General features: G+C 36.2%; 3 protein-coding genes across 6 annotated transcripts; 2 read left to right on the top strand and 1 right to left on the bottom strand.

Moving 5' to 3' along the window:
* The first annotated feature begins 933 nt into the window (after window positions 1–933).
* Window positions 934–2,074, top strand: LOC131802864 (uncharacterized). The gene is made up of 3 exons (XM_059123580.1): window positions 934–1,268; window positions 1,332–1,495; window positions 1,578–2,074. The coding sequence occupies exons 1-3, from the start codon at window positions 1,052–1,054 to the stop codon at window positions 1,635–1,637; spliced, it is 441 nt and encodes a 146-aa protein (XP_058979563.1). The 5' UTR covers window positions 934–1,051; the 3' UTR covers window positions 1,638–2,074.
* Window positions 2,075–2,198: 124 nt separating this feature from the next.
* LOC131802863 (sprouty-related, EVH1 domain-containing protein 1-like) lies at window positions 2,199–9,876 on the bottom strand. Its single transcript, XM_059123579.1, has 6 exons — window positions 9,173–9,876; window positions 6,356–6,533; window positions 6,037–6,285; window positions 5,626–5,964; window positions 5,116–5,561; window positions 2,199–5,050 (listed from the first exon to the last, which is right to left on the bottom strand). The coding sequence occupies exons 1-6, from the start codon at window positions 9,190–9,192 to the stop codon at window positions 4,924–4,926; spliced, it is 1,359 nt and encodes a 452-aa protein (XP_058979562.1). The 5' UTR covers window positions 9,193–9,876; the 3' UTR covers window positions 2,199–4,923.
* Window positions 9,877–11,153: 1,277 nt separating this feature from the next.
* LOC131802862 (E3 ubiquitin-protein ligase Smurf1-like) lies at window positions 11,154–24,187 on the top strand. 4 transcript variants are annotated; one of them, XM_059123578.1, is made up of 8 exons: window positions 11,154–11,608; window positions 12,212–12,478; window positions 12,726–12,764; window positions 20,175–20,411; window positions 20,482–22,984; window positions 23,041–23,240; window positions 23,308–23,471; window positions 23,537–24,187. In XM_059123578.1, exons 2-8 carry the CDS (start codon window positions 12,424–12,426, stop codon window positions 23,819–23,821), a joined length of 3,483 nt encoding a protein of 1,160 aa, XP_058979561.1. In that variant the 5' UTR covers window positions 11,154–11,608; window positions 12,212–12,423; the 3' UTR covers window positions 23,822–24,187. The 4 variants fall into 4 exon arrangements, with proteins under 4 accessions (XP_058979561.1, XP_058979559.1, XP_058979558.1 ...); XM_059123576.1 differs by having other exon boundaries at window positions 11,154–11,627; XM_059123575.1 differs by having other exon boundaries at window positions 11,154–11,732.
* The last annotated feature ends 2,574 nt before the right edge of the window (window positions 24,188–26,761 follow it).

The following is a 26,761-nucleotide window of genomic DNA, read 5'->3' as shown; positions in this document are numbered from 1 at the left end:
TCAGATAATATCCAGTGCAGCCAAATATGAAGTATTTAAGCCCAAAAGAGCCTTAGTAGTTTTTTGTTTTTCAAACTACACAATGTATTTTGAGTATTTGTGAAGTGAAAATGGTTCAAAATGTTCCATTGGTCAGTCATTTCGTGCAACACATAGAACAAATTTACACCCTTTTCTCTTTCGGTGCCCCTATTCTGTAAAAACATATTCAGTTTGTATATATGTGTGTATTTTTTGAAATAAAAAGGAAATAATTTAAAATGATTTCAAATTTAGAGCAACAAAAATGCATATTTGTCACGTTATCGGCATGAAACAACATTGTCCCTCGATCTTGGTTTCAATTTTGTGGAGATAACCCAATATTTCATTCATATTTTGTGGGTTTTCCACAATATAGTAATTTTGTGACAAAAAGTGAAATAAACAAATCAAAATATATTTGTCACTCCGGTAAAAAGTTGCATTTTCCTTCTTCGAAGTTGAGCAACCCTTCTTATTGAATCATGGTGCAACATACAAAAACGAGACAAAAACTTTTTCTTAGACATAAAGCACAATATAGTTAGTTTTATACATGGTTACATAGTTTTCCATAGAAAAAATGTATATTTAGTTATATATTGGCAGCCCACACATTGAGCATTTAGTTAACGTCCCTTCCCCTTTTGATTGATGGTGTTTACCCGATTTTATACCATTGACGCCAAATAGAGTATCTATGAAATTTGTAGTCAACATCACTCTTTTCCAATTTTATATGAGTCGAGTTTCCTTGCGACAAGGCAAATCTTTATAGGAGAAATGGGAGAAATTTCTCGTATGGCAGTTTTCACATTTTATTCGTTAAGAGAATTCTTCTTCTTGACTGCCATTCAGAATGAAATGCTTACAATCGATTATCGATCTAAGGAACTCTTTTTTGTCCATACAGCAAACCGCCAAAATATCGTCTGTCAACATTGCCTTGTCTTGTTCGAGTTTTTGTCTTTAATAGTTTTTCTTCATTCTTAAAAGTTATTGATTTTGTTCGCTTTATAAAATAAAAATAATGTCGATTACCATTGAAGTAAATAGTGGTAAAATCAAAAAAGATAGACAACAGCTGGACATGCATTTCTTGCCGGCAAACATCAAGGGTAACGGCGAGGCCAATGTGGAGCAGTACTTTTCAGCTTATACTCGTAAAGAGAATGGCTTCCTTACAAATGCTTTGCGCGGATATCCTCTGCAGGGAGAGATAAAAAAGGTTCCAGCAAATATTACGGGTTTGTGTTGACAACTTGATTTTAATGGAGGAAAGCAAGCCCATAACTTTTATCCATTTATAGGTGTTGTCTTACAGGAGACCCGCAAACCATTGGACGAGGAAGCTGAACGCATACTGAGAGTTAAGGGCACATTTGAGGAGTTCACATATTGGAATTATGATAAAATTCCTTCGGCTTCGGATGGTTATACTCAAGCCCTGCAAATTGTACAATTAGCTGATGTGGTGGGCAAAACATGTTTTGTTTTCTTTTGTTTTGTTGTTTTCTGGAAAATTAATGTTTTTGTTTTATTTTTTTTTTTTTCAGTTGTCTGAAACAATATCAGAGGAGGAAGTTCTCAAGGAATTAAAAGCAAATGGAAAATAATGAGTTACAGTTCTATCCTTGTTTTAGTATTTTGTATGTATTCCAAATCCTAATTTATAAAATAGATTGCTGTTCTAGAGTAGTTTTACGTAAAAAGAAATACGCACCATTCTACTCATTGATCACTCTAAGCCTTTCTGCTGGAAGTCAAGGTACGACTATTAGAGCCTTTCAACACCTATTATAAGCCCCCAATGGTCTTCTATATTAAGCCCTTAAAATTAGCTACTACATTTTTTATCGAAACATCGACTCGACTGACTATGAATTTGGCACCTTTAGATTTCAGCTTGGACGAGTTATTTGCTATTTTGCATTTTTTTGAGGCAGTCATATTTTTTAAGTTGGTAGCTGCTTAAGTACAAAATATATATTTAAGTCTTTAATACAGTACCCCATTTCTGTTAGTATGTAAAAATATTATTCAAATAAACTAGAAAATTTATTTTCGAATTCGTGTTAGTTAATGGGAAAAATTAGTATCCTCAATATTCAATACCTTGCCCTTGAAATTGAGTTGCACATCCTAGTTTGCCCACCCTTGACAAATAAAAAACTCCATTTCTTTTTTCTTCTGTGTTCTGTTCCGTTTTTTTATTTTAGTTGTTGTTTCCATTATAGAATGACACGAAAACTATTTGAGATGGGGGGAAAAGATGTTATATGATTATTACTTTGTTTGTCTTCCCCATTCTAATAGCATCTGATATTGTTTTTTGGCGGATAATCTTTTTTTCTGTTACATTTTCTTGTTATTGTTAGGCAAAAAGAAGACAATGCTAGTTATGTTTTACACTTTTTTTCTATTTTTGTTTGTATGGATGTTTGTGGGGTTTTGAAAAATGTGTTGTATGTTTGTGTTACCTTTTTGTACTTATTAAGAATTCATGGAGGGGTTGGTTGGTTGGTTAATGAACATTGACCGCTGACTGCTGTGAATCGTCGCTGGTTGATGCCCACTGAAGAAAGTGTTTCTTTTTGTTTTAGTATTTTGGTTTTGTACTTATTTATGATTTTCATAACAATTCTTTACGCAAAAAAAAATATTTATATTTTTTTGTTTGTCCTAAGGATGTTTGTTATTGGTTGGTTTCATTTATATATTTTCTTTTCATTTTTTTTTTTGTATATGTTAATTAATATTATATAATTTTTAAGTATTTTTCCCAATAGCATTTAATATACATATGTATGTATTGTATTTATACATATACACATATATGTGAAGAAAAATTGTAGTGATTATTTGTTTCTTGTGTTTTTTTTTTCTTTTTGTAATTATAACAACCTTTTTAACTTAATTTGCTATTTTTATTATTCATTTTAGTTTTTTTTTTCTTTAATATCCACAATTTGAACAAAAGGTCTAAATTAGTTGGTTTGCATGAAAACCAAAAGCATGGATTTCATATTTTTTGAAATGCAGAAAATGAAATTTCCAGTTTTTCAAAAAATTCAAAATGCTTTTGTTTTCGGTTTATGTTTTCCTGAAGGATAACAATTATTTATATTATATGTTATAAAAACAGGAATTTAAGCAAGTATTTTTAATTATTTAGTTTGTTGTGTTAAATTATAGTTGTTGTTCGAGTTATTTATACTAAGCTGTAATATTATTAATAAATATTAGATGTTTTGTGTTTGTTCAATCCAAATAACTTACAATAATACATCATTTTATGGGTTGTTTATGTAATATATGTATGTATGAATTTTGGGATTTTACAGATAGAGATTTTGCATGAATATATTACCACAAGATTTCGAGCAAAATAGCAAATGTTTTTTTTTGTTAATATTCACAACTGCCAGTAATTGTGGGAGTTATTTATTATTTTTTTTTTCTTTTTTTATTGAGAATACTTTGTATACTTTGAGCCCTAAAGTAAACAAACTATTCATATATCTTTCAATTTAAAACAAAACAAACCAAGGAATTTCCAAAAAAAATCATTTTCTAACAATTAGTAGACAATTGTGAATATAAATCTGCAAATTGGAAATTGTCATGGCAATATAAACACAAATGTTGGTTTTTCGTTTAATATCATCTTCATTTGTTTTTCTAGTGACTTTCATTATTTAGCACATGTAACATGTATATGTATTATATGTTGTTGGTATGTATATAAGTTTTAATTTTTCTTTTATTTTTTTCTTTTTCGTTTGAGTAAAACAAATGTGTATGTTGTAAGAATCACAATATTATATTTAGTAAAAAGAAAAATAATAAAAAAGTGTAAGGTTATGTATAACACCAAAGGACTTGTGTTGTTGTGTGTTCTGTTGTTTCGGAAACCAAAAAGAGTTATTCGACATTAACTAAAATTAATAATACTGGTGTTATTAAGCATTTTAAAACGATTATTTTTCTTTTCAAAACAAAAAAGTTTTCATTAAATTATTAGATTAGAAATAAAAACAAAGGCTTTCTTAAATTAAATACACATGTATGTTAGTGAGGGTTATTTCTTTCTTTAGAACAAATTAAATTTGATTTGAAGAAAAAATTAGTTGTTTTTTTTTTGTTTGTGCAAATTTAATAATTTATAATTATAATAATAGTTATACAGGTACTTCTTTGAAGTATTTTGTGTGTGTGTGTTTGTGTGTGTAAATGATTTGTTTTTTTTTTCTTCCTATACATGTATGTACAAAAAAAAACAGGAAATAAAGTAAAGAGCAAAAAATATAATGTACACAGGACAAATTCATTAACATAATCTACAAATGCTGGCTATAACTTAATCTGTTGCAGCCTTTGTTTTCTTTAATACAAAAGAATCGACCACAAAACGGTAATAACATGTTAGGAATTCTCATTATTAAGTAGTAAAAAAAGAGGAATAAAAACACATAGGAGAAGTCTCAAGTTGAGTTCCCTCTCTCTCTCTCACTCTCGTAGAGGTTTGGTGAGAGAGTTTTGTTAAGCTGCTGCTTGTTTTGCATGGTTTTAGTAATACACATTACCATAATCGTTATTTTGGCTTTTAATGCAGGTATGTATAAAGGAATCTTCGGCTTTTGTGGAACGACGATCGTCCACAAGCTTGCATTGTTGTTGGTTTTGTAGTGGTGGTCTTTTGAACATATTAATATCGCATTCGTATTGATTTTTGCATTCTTGCTGTCGCTGCTGCCATCTATTGTTGTAATTGTATGAAGACGAGGAAAATAGATCATCATAGCCTTGCTGCTGCTTCTCTGGATGCTGTTTCTGCTTCTGCTGTTTGTGGTGTTTTTGTTTGCATCTAGTTTTATTGTTTTGTAATTCAGCCTCCCAATGTCAAACTTGTGGTTTATGTTTCCCACCACAAATGCCGCAGGCAATGCCAATTAGGTGGCATACCCTAAGGGGAGGATAACACCACAGACAGGGCACCAACAAAGACAACAAGGTTAGACCAAGCCATCTGCAACAAAAACAACAACGAGAATATAACTTTAAGGAAAATAAAACTAAGCCCAATTTTTATACCTTTTGGTGCATCCACTCTCATTGGCACACTCGCAGGGATGTTGGGGTGTTTCCCCCTCCGAATCACTCATAAAATGATAAAGCATACAACGTGCACAACCTATACCCGAAATGCATTCGAACCCCGAACGAAAACAGTCTGGTGCAAACTCACAAGCCCCTTTGCGATTCCATTCGTCATTGTACAACTCCTGACAATAGCGACACCTTGTCATTTGATTATGTATTGGCGCCACCGGATTTGATTTCTGCTGCATTTTATGTTTGAGAATATCAATTTCCGGATCTTTGATCAAGACATTGGAAATGGGCGAAGACTGAGTTCCGGCCAAACAATGAGAAGCTTCAATGGCATTTAATTTCTTGAGAGTTGTGATCGAGTCGCAACGTGTTAGGACTTGTGCGGCCACAGGTTGATCCACTACCGGATAATTATAGTCATGAACCTAAAGAGTAAGGATATTTTTAGAAACCCCTTCCGCAAGTTTTCATTTCACAAAACTAACTTACCGCAGTTAAGGTTACATAGGAATAATTTTCACTAGGAGCTATAACTGGAGATGTTTCCACAGTTGTTACAGTTGTGCTTGTCGTTGTGTGGGTATTCACCATCGACGTTGTCTTATTTTGAGCTGAGCTGGTCATGGAAGGTAGAGATGGCGTGGTTTGCAAGCAAGAGTTTTCACCCGATATGTAATGAATTTTGGCAACTTCTTTATCATTTTTGTCCTGAGAACTTTCCGTGTAGCGTTCCCCGCGATCCTTAAAGCTGTGACTGTTTTCACTTCCCTCGGGACTGGAATAGCCCTTTTGTTTATTTTCCAAAGATTCACAGGGTAGGTCAAGTGTCTGTTTGTTTTAAGAAAAGGAAACATTAGTTTGATATGTAAGTATGTATGTATGTGAGTGGTTATTATATACCATGAAAACATCGTCTTCGCCAACAGAATCATATTTGGTCAGTGGTGGACATATAATGGAAGGATTCGATTTTGCCATGCCATCAATTAATTCATTGTATGCTCGCAATACACCTTTATCAAAGGCCCTGGCATCTGCAGCAGCTTGAAACGTAAGACCATTTCGCTGTTTACCCGCTCGCCAGTGATGAAACGTTGGCATAACTTTGTAATATTTAAGGTCGCGATTAATGACGCAACTTAAAATAACCTGAAAGACAAATGAAAGGAATTAGGATATTAACGAGATTGCGAATGGCACCAATACAAATTCTACTCACGCTTTGATCTGATATTCTTCGACCGTATATGATGTATTCATGTCCAGTAGCACCAGGGGATAGCCTAGCACGTTTACGTATCGAAACGTTGGCCAGACCACCCCCTGCCAGTGGTAACCAACCTTCGGTGCTTTCGTCTCTGGTCATAACCTGTGCTCTTACTGTTACTAAAAAATCGCTGGAAAGCAAGGAGAAAAAAAAAACTAATTAAAAAACAGCCATGACACTCGCAACGAGGGATAAGACATTCTTCTTTGTAGGATTGGATAGCATTCATTCATATTGAGAGCTGAGACATACAACACAATGTCTGCTGATGTGAATGTTTGTTAGGCGGTCGGTCGGCTCTTGAAGGTTGACTGGCTGGCTGTTTGGCTTTACAAAAAACTATTATTTTTTCATTCATACATTTGATATTCTTTTTTATGTAGTTTTACTTAAGAGAACATATGCGATTGCAGAGAGCGCCACACAAATGACTGAAGAGAAACCAGAGCCACCTACTTAAACAATATATCTTCTTCATACAGTGGAGCAAAAAAAAAACATACAAAATGGAAATTTACATTTTTCCTCTTTTTTCAATAGGTTACATTAGAAATGGAAACGGGATTCAAATTCTTAAAAAATTGTCTTTCTTTAAAAAAAATTATAGTTTTTATGCCCTTCATGATGGAATAGAGGGTATATTTATTCATTCGTTCGTTCTTCATTCATTTTTTACACAGGGACTCGCTGAATTTGTATCTCTATGCTGTTATTTTCAAAGGTTATTATAATACATGATGAGGGATTTTGAAAACTGACCCTCTCCAACTTTTTTCTAAATGAAATCCTTAAAAAAAAATCTTGCAGCCCTTAAAAGTTCCCATAATTATTATAAAAACAATTCTTTACAAAAAAAAAAAAAATACAAATTCTTTCCCGTAAAAAAGCCTGATTTAAAACCCACAATTTTATCCATAAAACTCCAACCTATCCTAATATAAAATTATTACAAAACATGGCAACGTTAAGAGAGTCAAGTGCAATGAAAGAGAGTAAAAGGGATGTGAGTGATACATATATTCAACTACGACTAGGTACATAATATACGACAGGCAGCGTGTAACAGGAAGAGGCTGTAAAACGTTAATTTCCACTTCAATACGTTCTTCAATGCAATATTATGATTATCTTTTAATTTAATTGTGGTACAAATCAAAAAAAATTGCTTTTTTTTGTCTAGGTCCGGGGATACAAACTCAACAATTTGCCATCGTCCTTATGAATGAACAACAAAACTCAATGAATATGTGAATGCGTGCTCTCTTGCTATCAGTTCCCTTTCTCTCTCTCTCGCAACACATACACTATTATGCCTCTCTGGGTGGATGTGCTCTTTTTGCTATATGCAACTGTTCAATAAATCTCTCAATTTCTATTTATCTGCTTAAATTTATTTTTTCAAAACAGGAGGAATATTTTACCAACTTATTTGGAAATCATTCTGAAAGCATAATTTTGAATGACTGTCTGAAATGACTGACAACTACTTATGTGGGTACACATACACACATTGTACCTACCCAGTAAACAATTTTTTCCGACTGCTCTGATTTTAGATTTTTTTCCGAAATTTCTGACGTTTTTTTCAGAAATTTCTGATAGAAATTGGTCCGATTTTTTTTTAGAATTTCTGCACATTTTCCTGTGTTTTTAAGCGAAAAAAACTCGAAAAATGTACAAACGGAGAGAGTAGATTGTCTATTGCTCTGGCATATTCTCTCCCACAGTAAACGGATGGTGGTGGTTTGATACATTCTCTCCCATAGTAGTTGTGTTGTGATCATTCATTTCAAGATCTCAACAACAACAAAGCGCAAAGCAAAAATGCTATTTGTTATTGTTATTGTGAACTGTTCGATTTTCCGTTGTAAAAATGTGCGTTTTGTTGTTGTTGTGAATCAGCCTCTTTCTCTTTCGTTCCCAAAAAAATATGATGGAAAAAAATTGCAAAAATAACTACATACCGGTTTTCTGTGTGCACTGCTTTTTATTTTTAATTCTTGTTTAGCAGTTGAAACAGAAACGTGCTACTGTATGTTATGTTCCTAATAAAAATAATATTTATAATGCAAATGTATTATAGATGTAATATTTAAACTACATTTATACGAAACCCGAAATAAATTGTTTGTTTTTTAAATAAATATGTGTTTTTTTTTTCATTTTTAAGTGGTGTGACGATTTTTTCGATATTTCTTCCGAATTCTGAACGATTTCTTTCAGAAAATCGGAACTTTCTCCCGAATTCTGAGCGTTTTTTTTCAGAAAATCTGAATTTTATTCCGAATTTTCTTTCGAATTCTGACCGATTTCTTTTAGAAAATCTGAATATTCCGCCGAATTTCCAGACGAATTCTGCCCGATTTCTTTCAGAAATTCGGAGTTGTCCTCCGAATCTTTTCCGAAAATCTAATTTTTTCTCCTATTTTTTCAAGAATTTTCACCGAATTCGGACCGAATTCGTCCAGAAAATCTAATATTTTTTCAGATTTTTTTCAGAAAATCTTTCCGAATTCGGTGACCACGTCCATACAACTTTCGTACCGAAATCGGAAGGAATTCGGAATCAGAATCGGACATTTTTTCAGAGATTCTGACAGAAATCGGACCGAATTCGGAAAAAATTGTTTACTGGGTATGTGGAACATAGATATACTTTCTTGAACCACCGCCGTCACCACCCTACCACACCAACAACAACCAACCTTAACAAAAAAACCAAAGAAAACTCCAAATGAAAAGTCTTCAACAAATAATTAATGGACTTACCTCTCATGTCCTTCTGTCATGATTCGTAATCAGAAAGCTAATATAGAAGCGTATGCTGGTGGTGGCCATCAATTTCACCATGTTTATTAAATTCAGACGACATGCAGAATAGCACAAACTTTAAAAACTTTGTGTCTACTGTTGTATTATACTCTGACTGGCTCTGCCTGCTTGCTTGCGAATGAACATACATACATACAGAGACAAGTTACACAAACGACAAATGTGTGGTGGAAGAAATTTATTTTTCGGGTTTTCTTTTTTTTCTTTTTTGTTAAAACGTCTCCTCCCTCTGGATAAAAATTTATGTAATTTTTCCCGTTTTTTGTCCAATGCTATTCGGCTTATTTTTGCAGCATTATTTTTTTCTTTTTAACCGAATATCACAAGTTTTTTTCTTCGTTTTTTCCTCCTGTCTATTGGTATTTTTACCATTCAAGAGTTTGTCCAACAACTAAGTTCTTTTCTTTCTTTTTTTCACGACAACCAACTCCCTAAATTCTAAATTGTGTATCATTACTATTTTGTTTATTCCTTATGCACACTGGACACAAACAGTATTTAATTCAATATACATATTTATTTACATTATTTGTGGGACATTTTATTTAAATTTTTGTCTCAACAAAGCAAAAAATTACAGAAATGTTGTTTTTATAAGAGGAGGATGTATATATTTTTTTGTTAGGGATACACAAGTCGACTTCGTCCAATGGGATTGCAAAAAGAGAGAGATATAATGAGGGAGCCAGCTAAGAATTCATAGAATGAAGGAACCAGCATCGAACAGAAGAACACATATGTAGAAATTGACAAAAGCGAATAGGGCTTACATGTCAATTAGATCATGTTTACATTTACGCTCTCTGTAATGTAAATACGCTGTCATTGTTAATATGTCGCAAAGCATATGAAAACATGTTTGCTTTGTAGCATTACTTTTGGAAAATGGTAAAAATTGAAAAATTTGTGTAACAGCACCAGCTAAGAATTCATAGAATGAAGGAACCAGCATCGAACAGAAGAAAACATATGTAGAAATTGACCAAAGCGAATAGGGCTTACATGTCAATTAGATCATGTTTACATTTACGCTCTCTGTGATGTAAATACGCTGTCATTGTTAATATGTCGTTAATCAACATACTTTTGGAAAAAGGTAAAATTTAAAAATTTTGTTAAACAGCGTTACCTAAAGTTCGACATACCGTATAAAAATATTCAAACTCCCACCATGGTGAAAGATTTTGTACGTCCATTGCATGCATTTTTCAACAATTTTTACAAATTTCAATGATTTTTCTCAACATTTTCAATTCCAAAATCGGTTTGACAGTTTGTACAATCGTGGTTTTTATAACAAAGGAGTTTTAGGTTGATTTAGTTCGATTTTGGTCCTAGGCTTCTTTGTTCTTTTCCGAAGAAGCTAGCCGATGACTTAAGTCAGTCAGAAAAGCGTTTTATGTATTTTCACCTTTATGCGGTTATAATTAGTTTAGCAAGCATGTGAAACGCTTATGCCCATACTAATAAAAGGAGAAGAAAAGTTGGGGGTTACATTTTGGCACGTATGGGCTTCCTCAAGGAAAAAAGGAACATATTTTTCATCCGGATACCGGCACCTAATCCTTAAACTGCACATCAACCATATTTTTGTATTTTTCCTTAAAATTTTTTGTAAAACAAATGGATTTAAATTGTCATTTTTATTGCATTAACTTAACGTTTATACCCACAAACTACTATACATACTTTAATGTGTTCCTACTTTCCTTTATTCTGCAATTTATCTTTTGTAACTTAAGTTTCTTTTGTAAACAATTGACAAAAAAAAAACAATATTTTACAAATACAGTTGAATCATGTATTATATCGAGGAATGTGAACTCCTTCTAACAATTTACGATGTGATGTTGCGCAGCGTATGGTACACTTTTGTTTAGTTTGTCAAATGAATTTGCTTGTCAAATTGTTATTTCAATATGGCGGAAGTTTTTGGTTGAACGCATTAACAATTTTTACAATTTTTATTAACACTTTAATTAATTAATTAATATTATTGTCGTAAGCGAAAAGTCCCTGTGTTCACGTCTCTCAAGAAAAAAATATTCTCGCAAATGCACGGCAATCGATGGAAAATGTTGTGTTCAAACTGTCGTCGTGATATCGTGGTGGTCATCTAAATCGTTCGTCGAAAAGCAGACAGATAGAAAAATATAAAAAATAATAATAATATTGCTCAAGGAACAACAAATGTTTCCTCGAGTGCTTTTGCACTAAAAAATCGGTCGGTCGAAATATAAGTCGCACAGTTTTTTTTTCTTTTTTGAAAGCCAAACGCATTGGCATTATTTTGGAATTAAGGCGTGAATTGTTTGCAAAAGAAATTGAACCAAGTGGAAAAAATCGTTGGCTGTGTGAGGCTGGCTGGCTGGTGTATGTGAATGTTGTGCATGTGAGAAGAGGAGAAAAAATGCAATAATTATAGTGCAAAAGAGAATTACGACAACAAAAAAAGAAGAAATAATACTAATAATATTTCAATATGCATTTAATAAAGGTAGTGGCACCAAAGAAGTTGTTATATTAACCACTCACTAATCTCGAAAGACGATCAAAGGTTACAACGAGACAATTAGTGGCATGAAGTTTGTGCACTTGAAAGAAGTCCTACAAATGAAAATGAGGAAGAAGGTTAGGTTTCGTGGTGCAAATGAATGCAAATGCCCAGAGCTGTGAGCAAAAGGGAACAGGATATTATTGTGATTTCTGGAGAAAAACATAGTAGTTGTAACCTTTTTTTAATTATCTTAATTTGTTGGCTTAAAACGATTGTAAACAATAATGTACAGGGCGGCTGCTTAAACCAGACCCGCCCAGGAAATAGGGAGAATTGCAGGTTTTAGAAAGTTTTTTTTTTCCATTTCCGCCAAAATACAATCGGCAAGAACTTTAGAAAGGGTCCTAGTTTATAAAAATTGTGAAAAATACTGTTTTAGCGCGTTTCATATAATATTTGCTCATTATTATTTTTTGTAGTTCATCTCCCAGATATTTGTCCATATCAACAAAATCCAGTAGCATAAAAAGTAGGCAATAAAAAATTCGCTAACAACAACAAAAATATGGAATCGAATGGAAACTAATGGGCCAACGTGAAGAGAATTGTTTATAAAAATGTTTAAATTCAACTCGTCATAATATCTATTATTAGTTTGGTGTATAAATTTGTATTATTTTGTTTTTAAATTATGAATAAATTGGAATATCCGCGACGCAATGGAGCACACAAAATACGTATAACAAGTAAGTCCACTCTAATGTTTTCAGTCAATAATAGTAAAAAATATAACTGGGTAGCTTGTTAGTACCCTATTTTTTGGGAAATTCCAATTATCTATTCATTCATCTGAACAAATAAAGTCTTTGTGCTTAACACAACATTTGAGATGAGCTATGAGTAAGTTAATTGGAAATAACCCAAGAAGTATTACTTTTAAGGAAATTAAGTTGTTGAATCCTGAATAAAATATAATTTTATTTTCTCTTACAGTCTTGTGTGCGAGAAATTTGGTTCGAAAAGACTTATTTCGTAAGTATAAAATTTTGAAGCTTTCATTGCAAAGATTCTATTTATTCGATCTTTTACACAGTCCGTAACAGATAAACATCTCAGAGGGAGAATTATTATTAATGACAAGAATATACATAACTAAATGGAATTTAAAATAACATAAAGTACAGGAACAGGAAGGCTATTTTAGATTTCAAATTTGTTTTCCGTTGGCGTTCTTTTTTATACAAAGCACCACACTGTGATAGGATTCCAAAAAGACCACAGACAGCTTTCTTGGACTCAACTAAGTATGTAAAATCGAAACCACATTTCCATGCTAAAAGCAGGCCACTTTTGTTCGGTTTTGTCAAAATGTCATACACCGCAGGTATGATCCGGTAACATGTACCGAATGCAGAAAGTCGGTATATTTCGAAAAGCCGCCCAATTTAACACGTCTGACAAATAATAGAAAAATGGTCTACGTTGCCTTATGCTGCTGCAGGGTAGAAACGCGCTTTTCTGAGTCAAGACGGGAACGTGAAGCTCTATCCAGTCTCCTCAACATGGAAACTCAACCGAAAACAATTTATATGAATCGAAGGAATTAGCGTAGGGTATTAGCTGCGTTCATATAACATACGCCATTCTGTTCGTCACAAACCTATATCACTAGAGGTACTTCCCAACATAGATTGTATGGCAATAGTGGCAAAAATGTGAAAGTCCCAAGGTATAGGATCCTAACCTGTATATCCCGTCTTTTTTCGCAGCTGTGATCATAGAATAGAAGTTCAATGACATTTCGCGTTCAATGAGTTCTTTTTGTCCCCATTTGAAATTGAAGCCCTAACTTCTTATACCCTCAGCCATATGGGTACAGAGAAGGTTGATCAACTGAAGCCTTAACTTGTTATACCCTCAGTCATCAGGGTACAGAGATATCTCATATATCATTTGATACGACCAAAACGTGCCTCATAAATATAACGATTTAAGACCCCAGCTCTTCTTGGTCGCAATACGTTTTAGGACATTTAGAGCCGATTTTGCAGGGTCCGTCTGTCTGGCTAGTGCGCACGATAACTCCCAAAGGGAGCATTTTCTTTCGTTCGAACTTGGTACATCGAACATAGATCGAGTTTAAAGATAGGCAATATTAGTTTACAACTTTGTGATTCCTTTAATTTGAAGCAGTGCTAGGTCTGCTACGAAATTTAACGATATCGGTCCACTCTTTCTATTATCTCCCCCACAAAAGGTTAAAATTTTAATTGAACAATTGTTGGCATAAAATTGGAAATAAGTGTTCGATTCTCTTTAAACTTTGTATATCTCAATATTTTTGTATGTATAGCTTGAATCGCGAAAATGAAATACAACGGTCCACTGTTACTGGTACCTTCCGAACAAAAGTTCAACATTTTCGAAAAAAAAAAAAAACACAAAACTGACTAATACTCATTAATTTTTTTTCGTTATTTTCCAAAGAAGCTCAATGTTTTGCTATTTATTTTAACACAACTGCTTTTTGTTGTCGTTGTTGTTGATGAGGTTTTTGCTATGCCTTTTAAAAAAGTCGGTATGTAGAAATTAAGCAACCATTACGTTCAATTCAATTTCCCTTTCGAACTTCACACCATTGTTGGGCATTAAAATGTTCGAGTTTATAAATGGCAATAGAAATTCCTTTTGCGTTTCTATTAAATTTGGCTTGTTTTTTTATTCCAAAACATTTCTAATGTTTGTCCATTATGTAAGCGAGTAAATCTCTCCAAAGAATTTTAGCTATTTTAAAAATCACAGCGCATTTTTAAATTTGAAATAAAATTTTGGAATCATTTTTTTGTTTTTTTTTTTCTATTTCCGGTAAAAGTGCTAGCTGCTGGAAATCGCAGTCATTCAAGCGTTATTAATTTATTTTCTGTTTTTTTTTGTTTTGTTCAACACTTGCGTGTAATTTTTTTTATATAAATAAGCCGCAATAAATGGTGTTTATATTGGGCATGTGAGATGTGTTTGTGGTAATGTATTTTAATAACAATAAATATAGTTAGTTTATAAAAGCAAATGCCAAGCAGAAAGTACCTACATGTATTTGTTAATGGGTGGTGATGTCTAGGAAATGTTGGCCATTGAGACATGTTCTAATTTTGATGATCAAAAACCACTGGTGGCTTACCAAACACCGTTTTAATATTGCCCTTTTTTACCCTCAGCCATATGGCTAGAGAGGGTATATATAATCGAAATAAGAGCTTTAGTCTATAGGTCTCTTTGGACCTTTTCAGGACATTTGAAATCGATCTAAATCGTAATATTTTTATCAAGCTTAGATCGAATTGGGAAATGGGCAATATCGGTCCACTTCTGGTACCTCCCCCACAAAATGTCAACATTTTCGATGAAAATAATTAAATGGATAGAAAGAGAAAGGGTAATTCGATTTGGCTCCAACTTTGTACATCCTAATATTTGCATCATTGCATGGTCTGATGCGAAAATGGACAATATCGGTCCACTCAATAAAGTATCTGCCACACATAGGGTCAACATTTTGAATAATTATAACATTTATAAAATTTGATGTAAGAGTCCGATTGTCTTTAAATTGCACACATCCCAATAATTTTATTAACCCAAGGTCTGGTGCGAAAATGGAATGTATTGGTCCACCCCTTCTGGTATCTCCTCCACAAAATGTCAACATTTTCAAAGAAAATCATTTACTGCACAGAAAGAGAAGGGATAATCCGATTTTGCTCCAACTTTGCGAATCCTAACATTTTCATCAGTGCTAGGTCAGGTGCGAAAATGGACAATATCCGTCCACTCCATCAGGTACCTCCCCCACAAAGGGTCAACATTTTGAATAATTACAACTCTTATAAAGAGTCCGATTGTCTTCAAATTTCACACATCCCAATAATTTTATTAACCTAAGTTCCGGTCCAAAGATGGAATACATCGATCCACTCCTTCTAGTACCGCTCCTACAAAAGGTCGAAATTTTGAATAACCTTTGACCTCATAAAATGCGAAATTAATATCCGATTCCATTCAGACTTGACACATCTCAATATTTCCATCAACACAAGATCTGTTATAAAGGTGGTATAGATCGGACCATTCCTTCTGGTACCTCCCCCACAAAAGGTCAAAGTTTTGAACTGCAAAAACCAACATAAAATCCGAAATAAGCAACTGGTTCTCTTTAAATTACATACATCACAATATTTTTATTTACCCAAGGTCTGGCGTGAAGATGGAATATATCGGTCCACTCCTTCTGGTACCTCCCCCACAAAGGACCAACATTTTTGAGCACATATGAAGCTTATAAAACATGAAATTAACACTCGATTCCATTCAGATCTGGTACATCTCAATATTTCCATCAACACAAGATCTGTTATAAAGATGGTAGAATTCGCACCATTTCTTCTGGTACCTCCCGCACAAAGGGTAAAAGTTTTGAATAGCAAAAACGATCATAAAAGCCGAAATAAGCATCTGGTTCTCTTCAAATTACACACATCTCAATATTTTTACTAACCCAAGGTCTGGTGTGAAAATGGAATATATCAGTTCACTGCTTCTGGTACCTCCCCCACAAAGCGTCAAAATTTTGAATATCCATGAAGCTCATAAAACGCGAAATGTACATCCGACTATATTCAGACTTGGTACATCTCAATATTTCCATCAACACAAGATCTGTTATAGAAATGGTAGAGATCGGACCATTTCTTCCGGTACCTCCCCCACTTGGGTTTAAGATTTTTAAAAAACCTTGGTTTCCAAAATGCTCCAGCCACAATAGTCCAACGGATTGGTATCCGGAGATTTTGGTGACAATATGGGCTGGAAATGAAGCGAGGAACCTCATTTTGCAACCATTCTTGGGTGGCGCGTGAAGAATGCGATGGTTCTGAGACCTGTTGGAATGTCCAAGGTCTACGGCCAAAATGTTATCGTACCCAAGGCTTTAATACAGCAGTCTGAAGTTGGTTGCAGTTTTTTAATCTCACCATTTACGTCTGTCGGCAAAACCGACTTTTTACCTTTTTCGTTTACATTTTGGGTCGGTATGTCTTGCCATTTTTAGCTGTATCCATTGATGGCTCATCCCTTTTTTAACTATCCTTTCATAATACGTTCCCTGGTATCCAAATGTCCTAAACTTTGTCATTCTGCATCGATTAGATCTCCAAGTGCGGTACAAAACCGACATTATTCAGTTTAAAAACGCATTATTGATATCATTACATCCACCCAAACATTAATGATCGTGGTAATTATTTTGGAACACATTCCACGCAGTTTTTTTTATGCAAGAATTCTGAATCATTTTTGACAATTTGAAACAATCCCGCCAGTGCTCATCAACAGTTTCTTATTTTAGCAACCTATTTTCCGGTGCCATCAATTCAGTTATCAGTTTGCTAAATTGAAAAGAACAAAAAAAAAACAATTTGCAAATAGCTTCACTGATACTTTTTGCTTCATTTCCTCCTATCGCAGCAAATTCATACTGATAAATACTGTGCGTGTGTGTGCTTGTGGCGGGGAGAGCTTAACTGCTTATATCAATCAATAGAAAGCAGGGTTTACAAATGTTTATGTTTGCCATTTTGCCAAAACCGACCGCCAACGAATGCGTCATAGCAAAATGTGTTGTACCACCGCCACCAAGCTATTTAAATCTTCATCGTCTTGTTCTAGGCTGCGTGTGTGCTTTTGCTTTTAATGCGCTGTCTATTAATTAAGGGAATTGAAATTGATTTTGAACTTAATTTGCCGTTCGTATGCATTTGACCCAGTTTTGTGGCAAGCAAATGCCTTTGCTGGAGTTTCTTGTGATTCGTTGCAAATAAAAATTTATTTTTTTTTCGAGGAGGAGCGGGTCAATTTGATTGTGATGACGGTGCATGTGCATGTTGAATGCAACAGATTTCCAATAATGAAATAAGGCATTAAAAATCGTCTATTTTTCATTTTTTTTTAAATATTTATTTTTTATTAACAGATTTGTGTTTGAATTGCCTTTGTTCCTCTCATCGAATTCACCAAGTCCTGGCATGGGGATTAAACGGTGGTGTTGTAGGTATTGGTATGGGCCTCTGATTTGGTCTCCGATTGTATCCATGATCCACATAGGGTTCTGCTCTATTTAAACTGGCCAAAGCCAAAACGACGAGTAGTAAAAATCCAATTAATTGTTTGCCCAACATTTTTGAGATTCCAGTAGATGTGTAGCCTTCTTTTTTGTTACTTCTTCTTCTTCTGCACCTTTTCTTAGACTGATAATAATCTACACGGCGATGTGTCTTTTATACGAATCTTAGCTTTTGTTTACAGCCTCTGGCAGGGGGATCTACACTTGTCTTGTCAACAGATAAGGACCACCAGATTCTGGGGATTTTTCGTAGGTATTTTACCCGAGTTTTGCCAAAGGCAAACATTAGCGGGAAATATTTTGTTATTCTTTATATTGTATACAAACAAAAAATACATTAAAAATATATTATTTTATTAATGGATATAAGAAGATCGAATGTTGTTGTTTCAGTTTTGATCGGCGGGTTTTTTTATTCCAATTCTAACATGGAAGTTACTTCGATAAGTTGTAGTCTTCAGGAAAAGGTAGGGATATGTTCTTTTTATACCCTCCACCATATGGCTACACTCTGTAGCCAGGATGAGATAAAAAAACTGCAACAAATTTCACATTTTTTTTTTTTTTTTGGAATTTTATTGAATGAAAGCAAAAAATGTCGGAAATAGCATAAAATTTTAGAATGAGTTTAGATTTGTTCAAATTGGTCACCTTTGGGACGAATTATGGCCTTCAAACAGCCAATGAAACCGTCACACGCTGCCCGAATGTTGCTCTGCGGTATTTTGGCCCATTTCCGGCGAAGCGCTTGCTTGAGGTGATCGACACTTTGGTATTTTTTAGTGCCAACCTTGCTTTCCAAAATACTCCAGATACAATAGTCCGGTTGGTATCCGGAGATTTTGGTGGCCATTGTGCGCTGGAAATGAAGCGAAGGACCTCATTTTGTAACCATTCTTGTGTGGCGCGTGCTGATTGCGATAGTGCTGAGTCCTGTTGGAATGTCCAAGGTCTGCGTCCAAAATGTTTGAGTGCCCAAAGCTTTAATACACCCTCCAGAATATTTTCGCGATAATATTCGGCATTTACTCTGATGCCACAGTCGATTAATACAAGCGGAGAGCGACCATCGGCTGTTACCATGGTCGGCGCTTGAGTTCTGGTGGTCAACCGAACGTGCACATTTTTAGCTGACCTCTTTGGCAAGTAAACACGAGCGGATCATTTTGTTTGTTTACAAACTGCTGGACATCGAATGTTTTGTCTTCGGATAAAACCAAATTCGGCAGTTCACCACTATCGGCCAAGCGAAGCAACTCTTTAGCTCTTTTGTGTCTATTTTTTTCTGTTCGGTGTAAGTTGTTGCACTTTTTGGAAATTCAAAAGCTTATTTTTCAATATTTGCTGAATGTAAACAATATAATGAGCTGTCACTGGTATAATTTTAACAGCTGTCGGACGAGTGGCTTAGAAATGGTTTTGCAGCTTTTTTCATCTCACACTCTATCATTTGGCAGGTCAAAACGTGTCTCATCGCAATAACGGGTTTAAACAACCACGCATTCTATAACCAATTCTTACCTAAGGGGTAAAAATTTGCAATAACCAGAAGGCTCATAAAAGGCGAAGTAAGAATCCCATTGGCTTCAAATCTCGTACATCACAATATATCTATCAGTACAAGATCTGGTGTCAAGATGGGATATAGCGGACCCACTCCATTTGGCAGCTCTCTTACAAAGGTTCAAATTTTTGAATGAAAATAACGGCCAATAAAATGCGAAATATACTTTCAATAATTTTCAAATTTCACACATTCTAAAAATTTAACCAACACAAGATGTGATGTGAAAATGGGATATATCGGTCCACTCCTTCTGGTACCTCCCCACAAAGGGGCAAACTTTTAAATTATCAAAACACTTATTTTATGCAAAATAAGCATTCGATTCTTTTTAAACTTCACACATTTTAATATTTCTACCAACAAATCTGGTGGGAAAATTAGATATACTGGACCATTCCTTCTGGTATCTCTTCCAAAAATGGTAAGCCTTTTGAAAACGCTCAAGGAATGCGAAACATGGATTTTCATACTGTACACATCTCAATACCTCTACAAACACAAAATCTGGGGAGAACATGAGATATGGCGGATCACTCATTGTGGTACCTCCCCCCTTAAATCATTGAAATGTTGGTTAAAAAAGTAAATGTTTTTCTTTTCCTACTATAATTTATAACAAACCATTACATATCAAATCATCCTGCCCAAGTAATTAATTTCGATATTTCCACCGACTTCTTTTTTTTTAATTGAATTCAAGGCCTCCCTGACCCTTTCGCAAAGGTTCAAGTTGATGGTACTGGACAGGTTTACTCAACGGATATCAGTAAATCGACATTAGATCCAAAATGGAATGCCCATTACGACTTGTTTTTGGGTCGCAACGATTCCATAACAATAACGGTATGGAATCAACGAAAGATTCACAAAAGCAGCGGATTTCTCGGCTGTGTGCGCATACCATCGGAAACGATACAACGTTTAAAAGGAGCTGGATGTAAGTGTGACATTGTGCGTACTTTGTGCGAACTTTAAAAATTGATTTATTTTTTCTTCTTTGCTTTCAGTCCAACGTTTGGATTTGGGCAAATTTTCAACGGATGACGATGAAATGGTACGCGGCCAGATAATTATAGCGTTTCTCTCAAAGGATGGGCCATGCAGCGGCAATCCCTTGGCCATTGTCGGCCCAGGCGGTGATGTTCGTGGACCATCAGAGGATGATTCGTCCGAGGATAGTCTGCCTGAGGGTTGGGAAGAGCGCCGCACCGGTAATGGACGTGTCTACTATGTTAATCACACCACTAAAACGACCCAGTGGGATAGGCCGAGCAAACATGCAGCAACACAGCAGCATCAAACGCCCCACCATCGTACTTCGGCACAAAATGGCACGGGGGGAACTGCATCGGCCCATCATCCGGTTGGTCCCACGCGTTCCACGACGTGCACCAACTTATTGAATGGCCACAATAATCGCAGTGCTCGGGAGAACGATGAACGACGACACTCAACTGAAATACTGTCCATGCCATCGGTGGGAAATGTGGGAGGCAAAGAAAACTGTAGTCCCACCAGGGTAGAGAATACTCCAGAAGCCACGCCACAATCTGTGTCATCAACTGCGACGCCCGGCAACAAGAAGAGTAGTCGACAACAACAAACAACAACACCTTCACCACCCATGGGCGGCGGCAGCAGCAGCACAAACAATAGCAGCGACCACAACACTAGCGCACATTTAAGTTCTAATTCGGGGCCACAGACACCACGACACAATCATGCCGTTTCTCGAGACGACACGAGCCAACAGGCCAAAACACCAAAGCATGGAGCTCCAGCTCCCACATTACTGTCCAATGGTCACAACAATGTGGAGTCTGCGAACACAACAACGCCTCAACGGGGGGTGGTGCAAAACCAAATACAAACAGCCCAGAATCTAACCAATGGCAACTCATCTTCTTGCAACGGTGTGGTGATGGCCCAATCGGCCCAGCCTCAATCTTCTTCTCACCATGCCACACAACCCAATTGGAATGCCAATGAGGGCGATAATCTGAATGTCACTCCCCGACAAAGTCCCATAACGAATGGCAATGGCAACAAGAGCGCCAGCAATGGCAGTGGAGGCAACGGCTGCAATGTACAAAGTCCCAATGCCAATACATCGTCGTCATCATCAGCTAATCCAAACACAAGTATTAGTGTTGCAACACCTCCAAATGCATCCACAAATCACATAAACAACACCCGGGAGAGGGGTGAAACGCCCCGAGGAAGTGGTGGCAGCCAATGCACTCCCACATCATCTTCCTCGGCTGTTCCAAATGCCAGTTCGCAACGTTCACAACGGAGGTCATCGCGAAATGTGGACGACTCCGCCCGTCGACGCGGTTCGAGAAGCTCACGCTCGAACAACAGCAGCAGCAGCAGTGTTATGCGTCATCCAGGAATTGCTGCAGCCAGCTCGCAACAGAGCGGGAGGCCATTTATGGATTTGCCTCCCGGCTATGAAATGCGCATCACCCAACAGGGTCAGGTGTATTTCTATCACATACCCACTGCCATTTCCACGTGGCATGATCCTCGTATTCCTCGAGATTTCCACACGGATAATTTGACCCTGGATGCTATCGGCCCCCTGCCAAGTGGCTGGGAGCAGAGAAAGACTGCATCGGGTCGTGTGTATTTTGTAGATCATAATAATCGCACCACACAATTCACGGATCCGCGTTTGAATGGCAACATTCTACAGTTGATACGAAGAGGGGTGGTAGCGCCCGGCAACGCCTCCAGTACATCGGCCAACAGCAACAATTCAGGGAATATAGCTTCACCCGCCGCCGCCAATTCGAGTGCTGGTTCTGGCAATGGCAGTATTATTCAACATTTATCGCCGGCTGCATCACATCCTCTGGCCGGAAGTGTGACGAGCGGCGTTGCCAGTAGTGCCGTGACGACGGCAAATGGTGCTCCCCACATCCGTATACCCGAAGGTCGTGCTGTGCCGGCAGATCTGCCACAGGGCCTGCTGGAAGGTGCCGATCTGCTGCCCAAATACCGACGAGACTTGGTTGGAAAGCTACGCGCCTTGCGCACAGAGCTCCAGGCACTGCAGCCACAATCGGGTCACTGCCGTTTGGAAGTATCTCGCAGCGAGATATTCGAAGAGAGTTACAGACTGATCATGAAAATGCGTCCCAAGGATATGCGCAAACGATTGATGGTGAAGTTCAAGGGCGAGGAAGGCCTCGACTATGGCGGTGTGGCGCGTGAATGGCTGCACCTATTGTCACGCGAAATGCTCAATCCCCAATACGGTCTGTTCCAATACAGTCGCGATGACCACTACACATTGCAAATAAATCCCGACTCGGGCGTCAATCCCGATCACTTATCCTATTTTCATTTTGTTGGCCGTATTTTGGGCATAGCTGTATTCCATGGTCATTGCTTGGACGGTGGCTTCACCACGCCCTTCTACAAGCAACTGCTTAATAAACCAATAACACTTAGTGATATTGAGGGAGTCGATCCGGAACTGCATCGTAGTTTGACCTGGATGTTGTAAGTAAATGGACGATTTGATTATATATCTTTTTTTACTTGATTTCCGATTGCAGGGAAAATAACATTACCAATGTCATCGAGTCGACATTCAGCGTGGAAAATAACAGCTTTGGTGCCTTGGTGGTACACGAACTCAAACCCTCTGGAGCCTCGATACCAGTTACCGAAGACAACAAACGGGAATATGTTAAGCTGTATGTAAATTATAGATTTATGCGCGGTATAGAACAGCAATTTTTAGCATTACAAAAAGGTGAGTGTCATGATGATGGGGTTCTGATGTTCAAGGGGTCCTAAATGTGTTTTCTGCTTTCGCCTAGGCTTTTGTGAATTGATACCCAATCATTTATTGCGTCCATTTGATGAACGAGAACTGGAATTGGTTATTGGTGGCATTTCAAGCATAGATGTCAACGATTGGCGCAACAATACCCGACTGAAACATTGTACCCCAGAAACACCACAAGTTGTTTGGTTCTGGCAGGTGAGTTGTTTGGCCGAGTGGTAGGTGGAATTGGGTTTTGAAATGGCTTTCTTTCTGTTTTGCAGGCGGTGGAATCGTATAGCTCGGAAATGCGTGCAAGACTCTTACAATTTGTAACGGGCTCTTCCAGGGTTCCCCTACAAGGATTCCGGGCCCTGCAGGGATCAACAGGGGCTGTGGGTCCCAGGCTATTCACAATACATCTGACCTCAGATGTACCCACACAAAACCTGCCCAAGGCTCACACATGTTTCAATCGCATCGACTTGCCCCCCTACGAAAACTATCAATTGTTGTATGATAAGCTCACCCAAGCCGTGGAGGAGACCTGTGGATTTGCTGTGGAATAATTTTGTGTTTATCTATTTTTTTTGTGTATTTTTTGTTTTTCTAATTCTAATTCTAAGTATGTGATGATGATGATGAGGATGAAGAAGAAGGTGAGGAAGATGAAATCCAACGACGAACAAAAATAGAGACCCCCAGAGGATATTGCAAATAAGACAAGATGAATTGATTTTTAACATAAACAAAATGTGGATTGGCAATGCAAAGAGCCAATGCTGTAGCCAAGCAACAATAGAAAAAGCAAAAAAAGAAAAAAACAAGAAAAAAACAATAACAAATTAAACAAATTCTCCAAGAAGCATACATACATCTATTCATTTGTATGTTGTATATAGGTAATAAATAAATTCTTTTTGACATATTAAGAATGATATTTGCAACTACTTAGATTCTTTATTCGCATATTCGGAACACACACACACACAATAAACAGAAGACGACGAGGATGATCAAAAGTAGAAAGGACGGACGGAAAAAAACATATATTTATAGTTCTAGTATTGCAATGGTGTTTAGGGAAAGTGTGTGCGCGCAGAACACAACAGACACACTACACCACCACAATCTGAATAATAATTTCTTAATTCATAATTAGATTTATTGCAAAAAAGTGTATTTATTCAAGTGATATTAGTTAAAATATTAAACAAAAAGCAAAACATAATTATTACGTATTGATTGTATTATGTATGCAAAAAAAAAAAAAAAAAAACTGAAACACAAAACAAATCTCCAATATTCTTTTTGATATACATACTACAGGGTGAAATAATAAAAAAAAACTGCAACAAAGTCAAACGCCATAATTTTTAGATTTTGTTTTTTCAATTTTATTTAATGAAAGCAATAGCATAAATTTTTATAATAAGTTTAGATTTGTTCGACTTGGTCACCATTGGCACGAATTTTGGCCTTCAAACGGCCAATGAAACCGTCACACACTGCCCAAACGTTGCTCTGCGCTATTTTGGGCAATTCCCGGCGAGGCGCTTGCTTGAGGTGATCGACACTTTGGTATTTTTTAGTGCCAACCTTTCTTTTCAAAATACTCCAGACACAAGAGTCCAACGGATTGGTATCCGGAGATTTTGGTGGCCATTGTGGGCTGGAAATGAAGCGAGGAACATAATTTTGTAACCATTCTTGGGTGGCGCGTGAGCTGAGTGCGATGGTGCTGAGTCCTGTTGCAATTTCCAAGGCCTGCGGACAAAATGTTCACGTGCCCAAGGCTTTTATACACCCTCCAGCATATTTTTGCGACAATATTCGGCATTTATTCTGATGCCACGGTCGATTAATGCGAACGGAGAGCGACCATCGGCTGTTATGGCGGCCCACACCATCACCATGGCCGGCGCTTGAGTTCTGGTTCTGGCCAAACGTAGGTGCACATTTTCAGCTGACCTCTTTGGCAAGTAAACACAAGCGGATTATTTTGTTTGTTTACAAACTGCTGGACAACGAATGTTTTATCATTGGAGAAAACCAAATTCTGCAGACCACCACTTTCGGTCAAGCGAAGCAATTCTTTACTTCTTTTGAGTCTATTTTCTTTCTGTTGCGGTGTAAGTTCTTGCACTTTTTGGAATTTCAATGGCTTTATCCCGAGCTAATTTTTCAATATTTGCCGAATGGAATATTGTGATATGTTCAGCTCACGAGCCATTTTTCGGCCACTGAGACACGGGTTTCGATCAAGTCGCTCCCTTACTTTTCGAACCATTTCTGCTGATGTTACTGTTTTCTTCCGTCCACTTCCTTGACGTCGGGCTACGCTACCCAGTATCACGGTAACGAGCTTTGGTACGAGACACAAATGATTTATTCACATTTAAATGCTGGAGTGCTCTAACGATAGCCCCTTGTGGTTTTCCAGCCAAATATAAAGAAATCACACAATCACGCCATAACTTTTTTTTTTTTTGAAAATTCTCAAAAAAACCCTTTTTTGTACACTTGTAAACAATATAATGAGCTGTCATTGGAATAATTTTAACAGCTGTTGGACGAGTGGCTTAGAAATGACAGCAGTCTGAAGTTGGTTGCAGTTTTTTCCTTTCACCCTGTATATAAATATATTATGTACAGGAACACAGTTCAGTTTAATTCAATTCAATCTGCCAGTATGCAAAATTTCAAATATTACTTATGAAAATGAAAATTGATCTTAGCACAAATTGTTTTTTTTTTTTTTTTTTTTTTGACTAGTAGTAGAAAATGGGAACAGGTTTTTGTTTTTGTACTAAAAGTTCTGAGATTTGGTTTCATTGTAAATTTGCTGACCCCTCCTCCTTAAGTATGTTATCATTATTATTTCACTATCTCCCTTTTTTCGTATCATATGTATGAATACAAATGGGAATGTTGAAACATTCGCAACATATCGCAAAACAATTTGTATGCAATAGTATTTCCAATAAATGCAATCAAGAAAAAAAAACATTTGAAAAATTATGTCATTTCTGAATTTCATTTCAATATTTCCAATAACATTTTGTAAATAACACCACAGATTTAAATACTTACACACACACACATATTATGAATATGTTCTATAGGAAAAAAAAACGTAGGATTAGGCTTTTCATATAAATTTAACGAAATACAAAACACCAGCACTTTACCCATAAAATAATACTTTAATTTATGTTATACATAACATCCAACATTATATACTACTTTACCAACTAATAAAACAAAAGAATCGAAAAAATATACATTCACACATATCTTTTTCCCAAAAAAAAAAACTTAAAATCATAACAACGATAGCAATATAGACATATTTCAATTTACATTTTTCGGACTGAAAATTTGCAATCGTTGGCCACTTTAGTCTTCTGGCTAACTGAAGAATGAATGAAGACATATCGTGCATACTTTACTCCACCTTAGGCTTGTGTCTCACAACGAAGAGAGTTAAAACGTGGCAGAAATAATGT

Source organism: Musca domestica, unplaced genomic scaffold (genome assembly GCF_030504385.1).
Source record: "Musca domestica strain aabys unplaced genomic scaffold, Musca_domestica.polishedcontigs.V.1.1 25, whole genome shotgun sequence".
Classification (NCBI taxonomy): domain Eukaryota; kingdom Metazoa; phylum Arthropoda; class Insecta; order Diptera; family Muscidae; genus Musca; species Musca domestica.
Note: the sequence above shows the minus strand (reverse complement) of the source record. Positions and strands in the feature narration are given on the sequence as shown.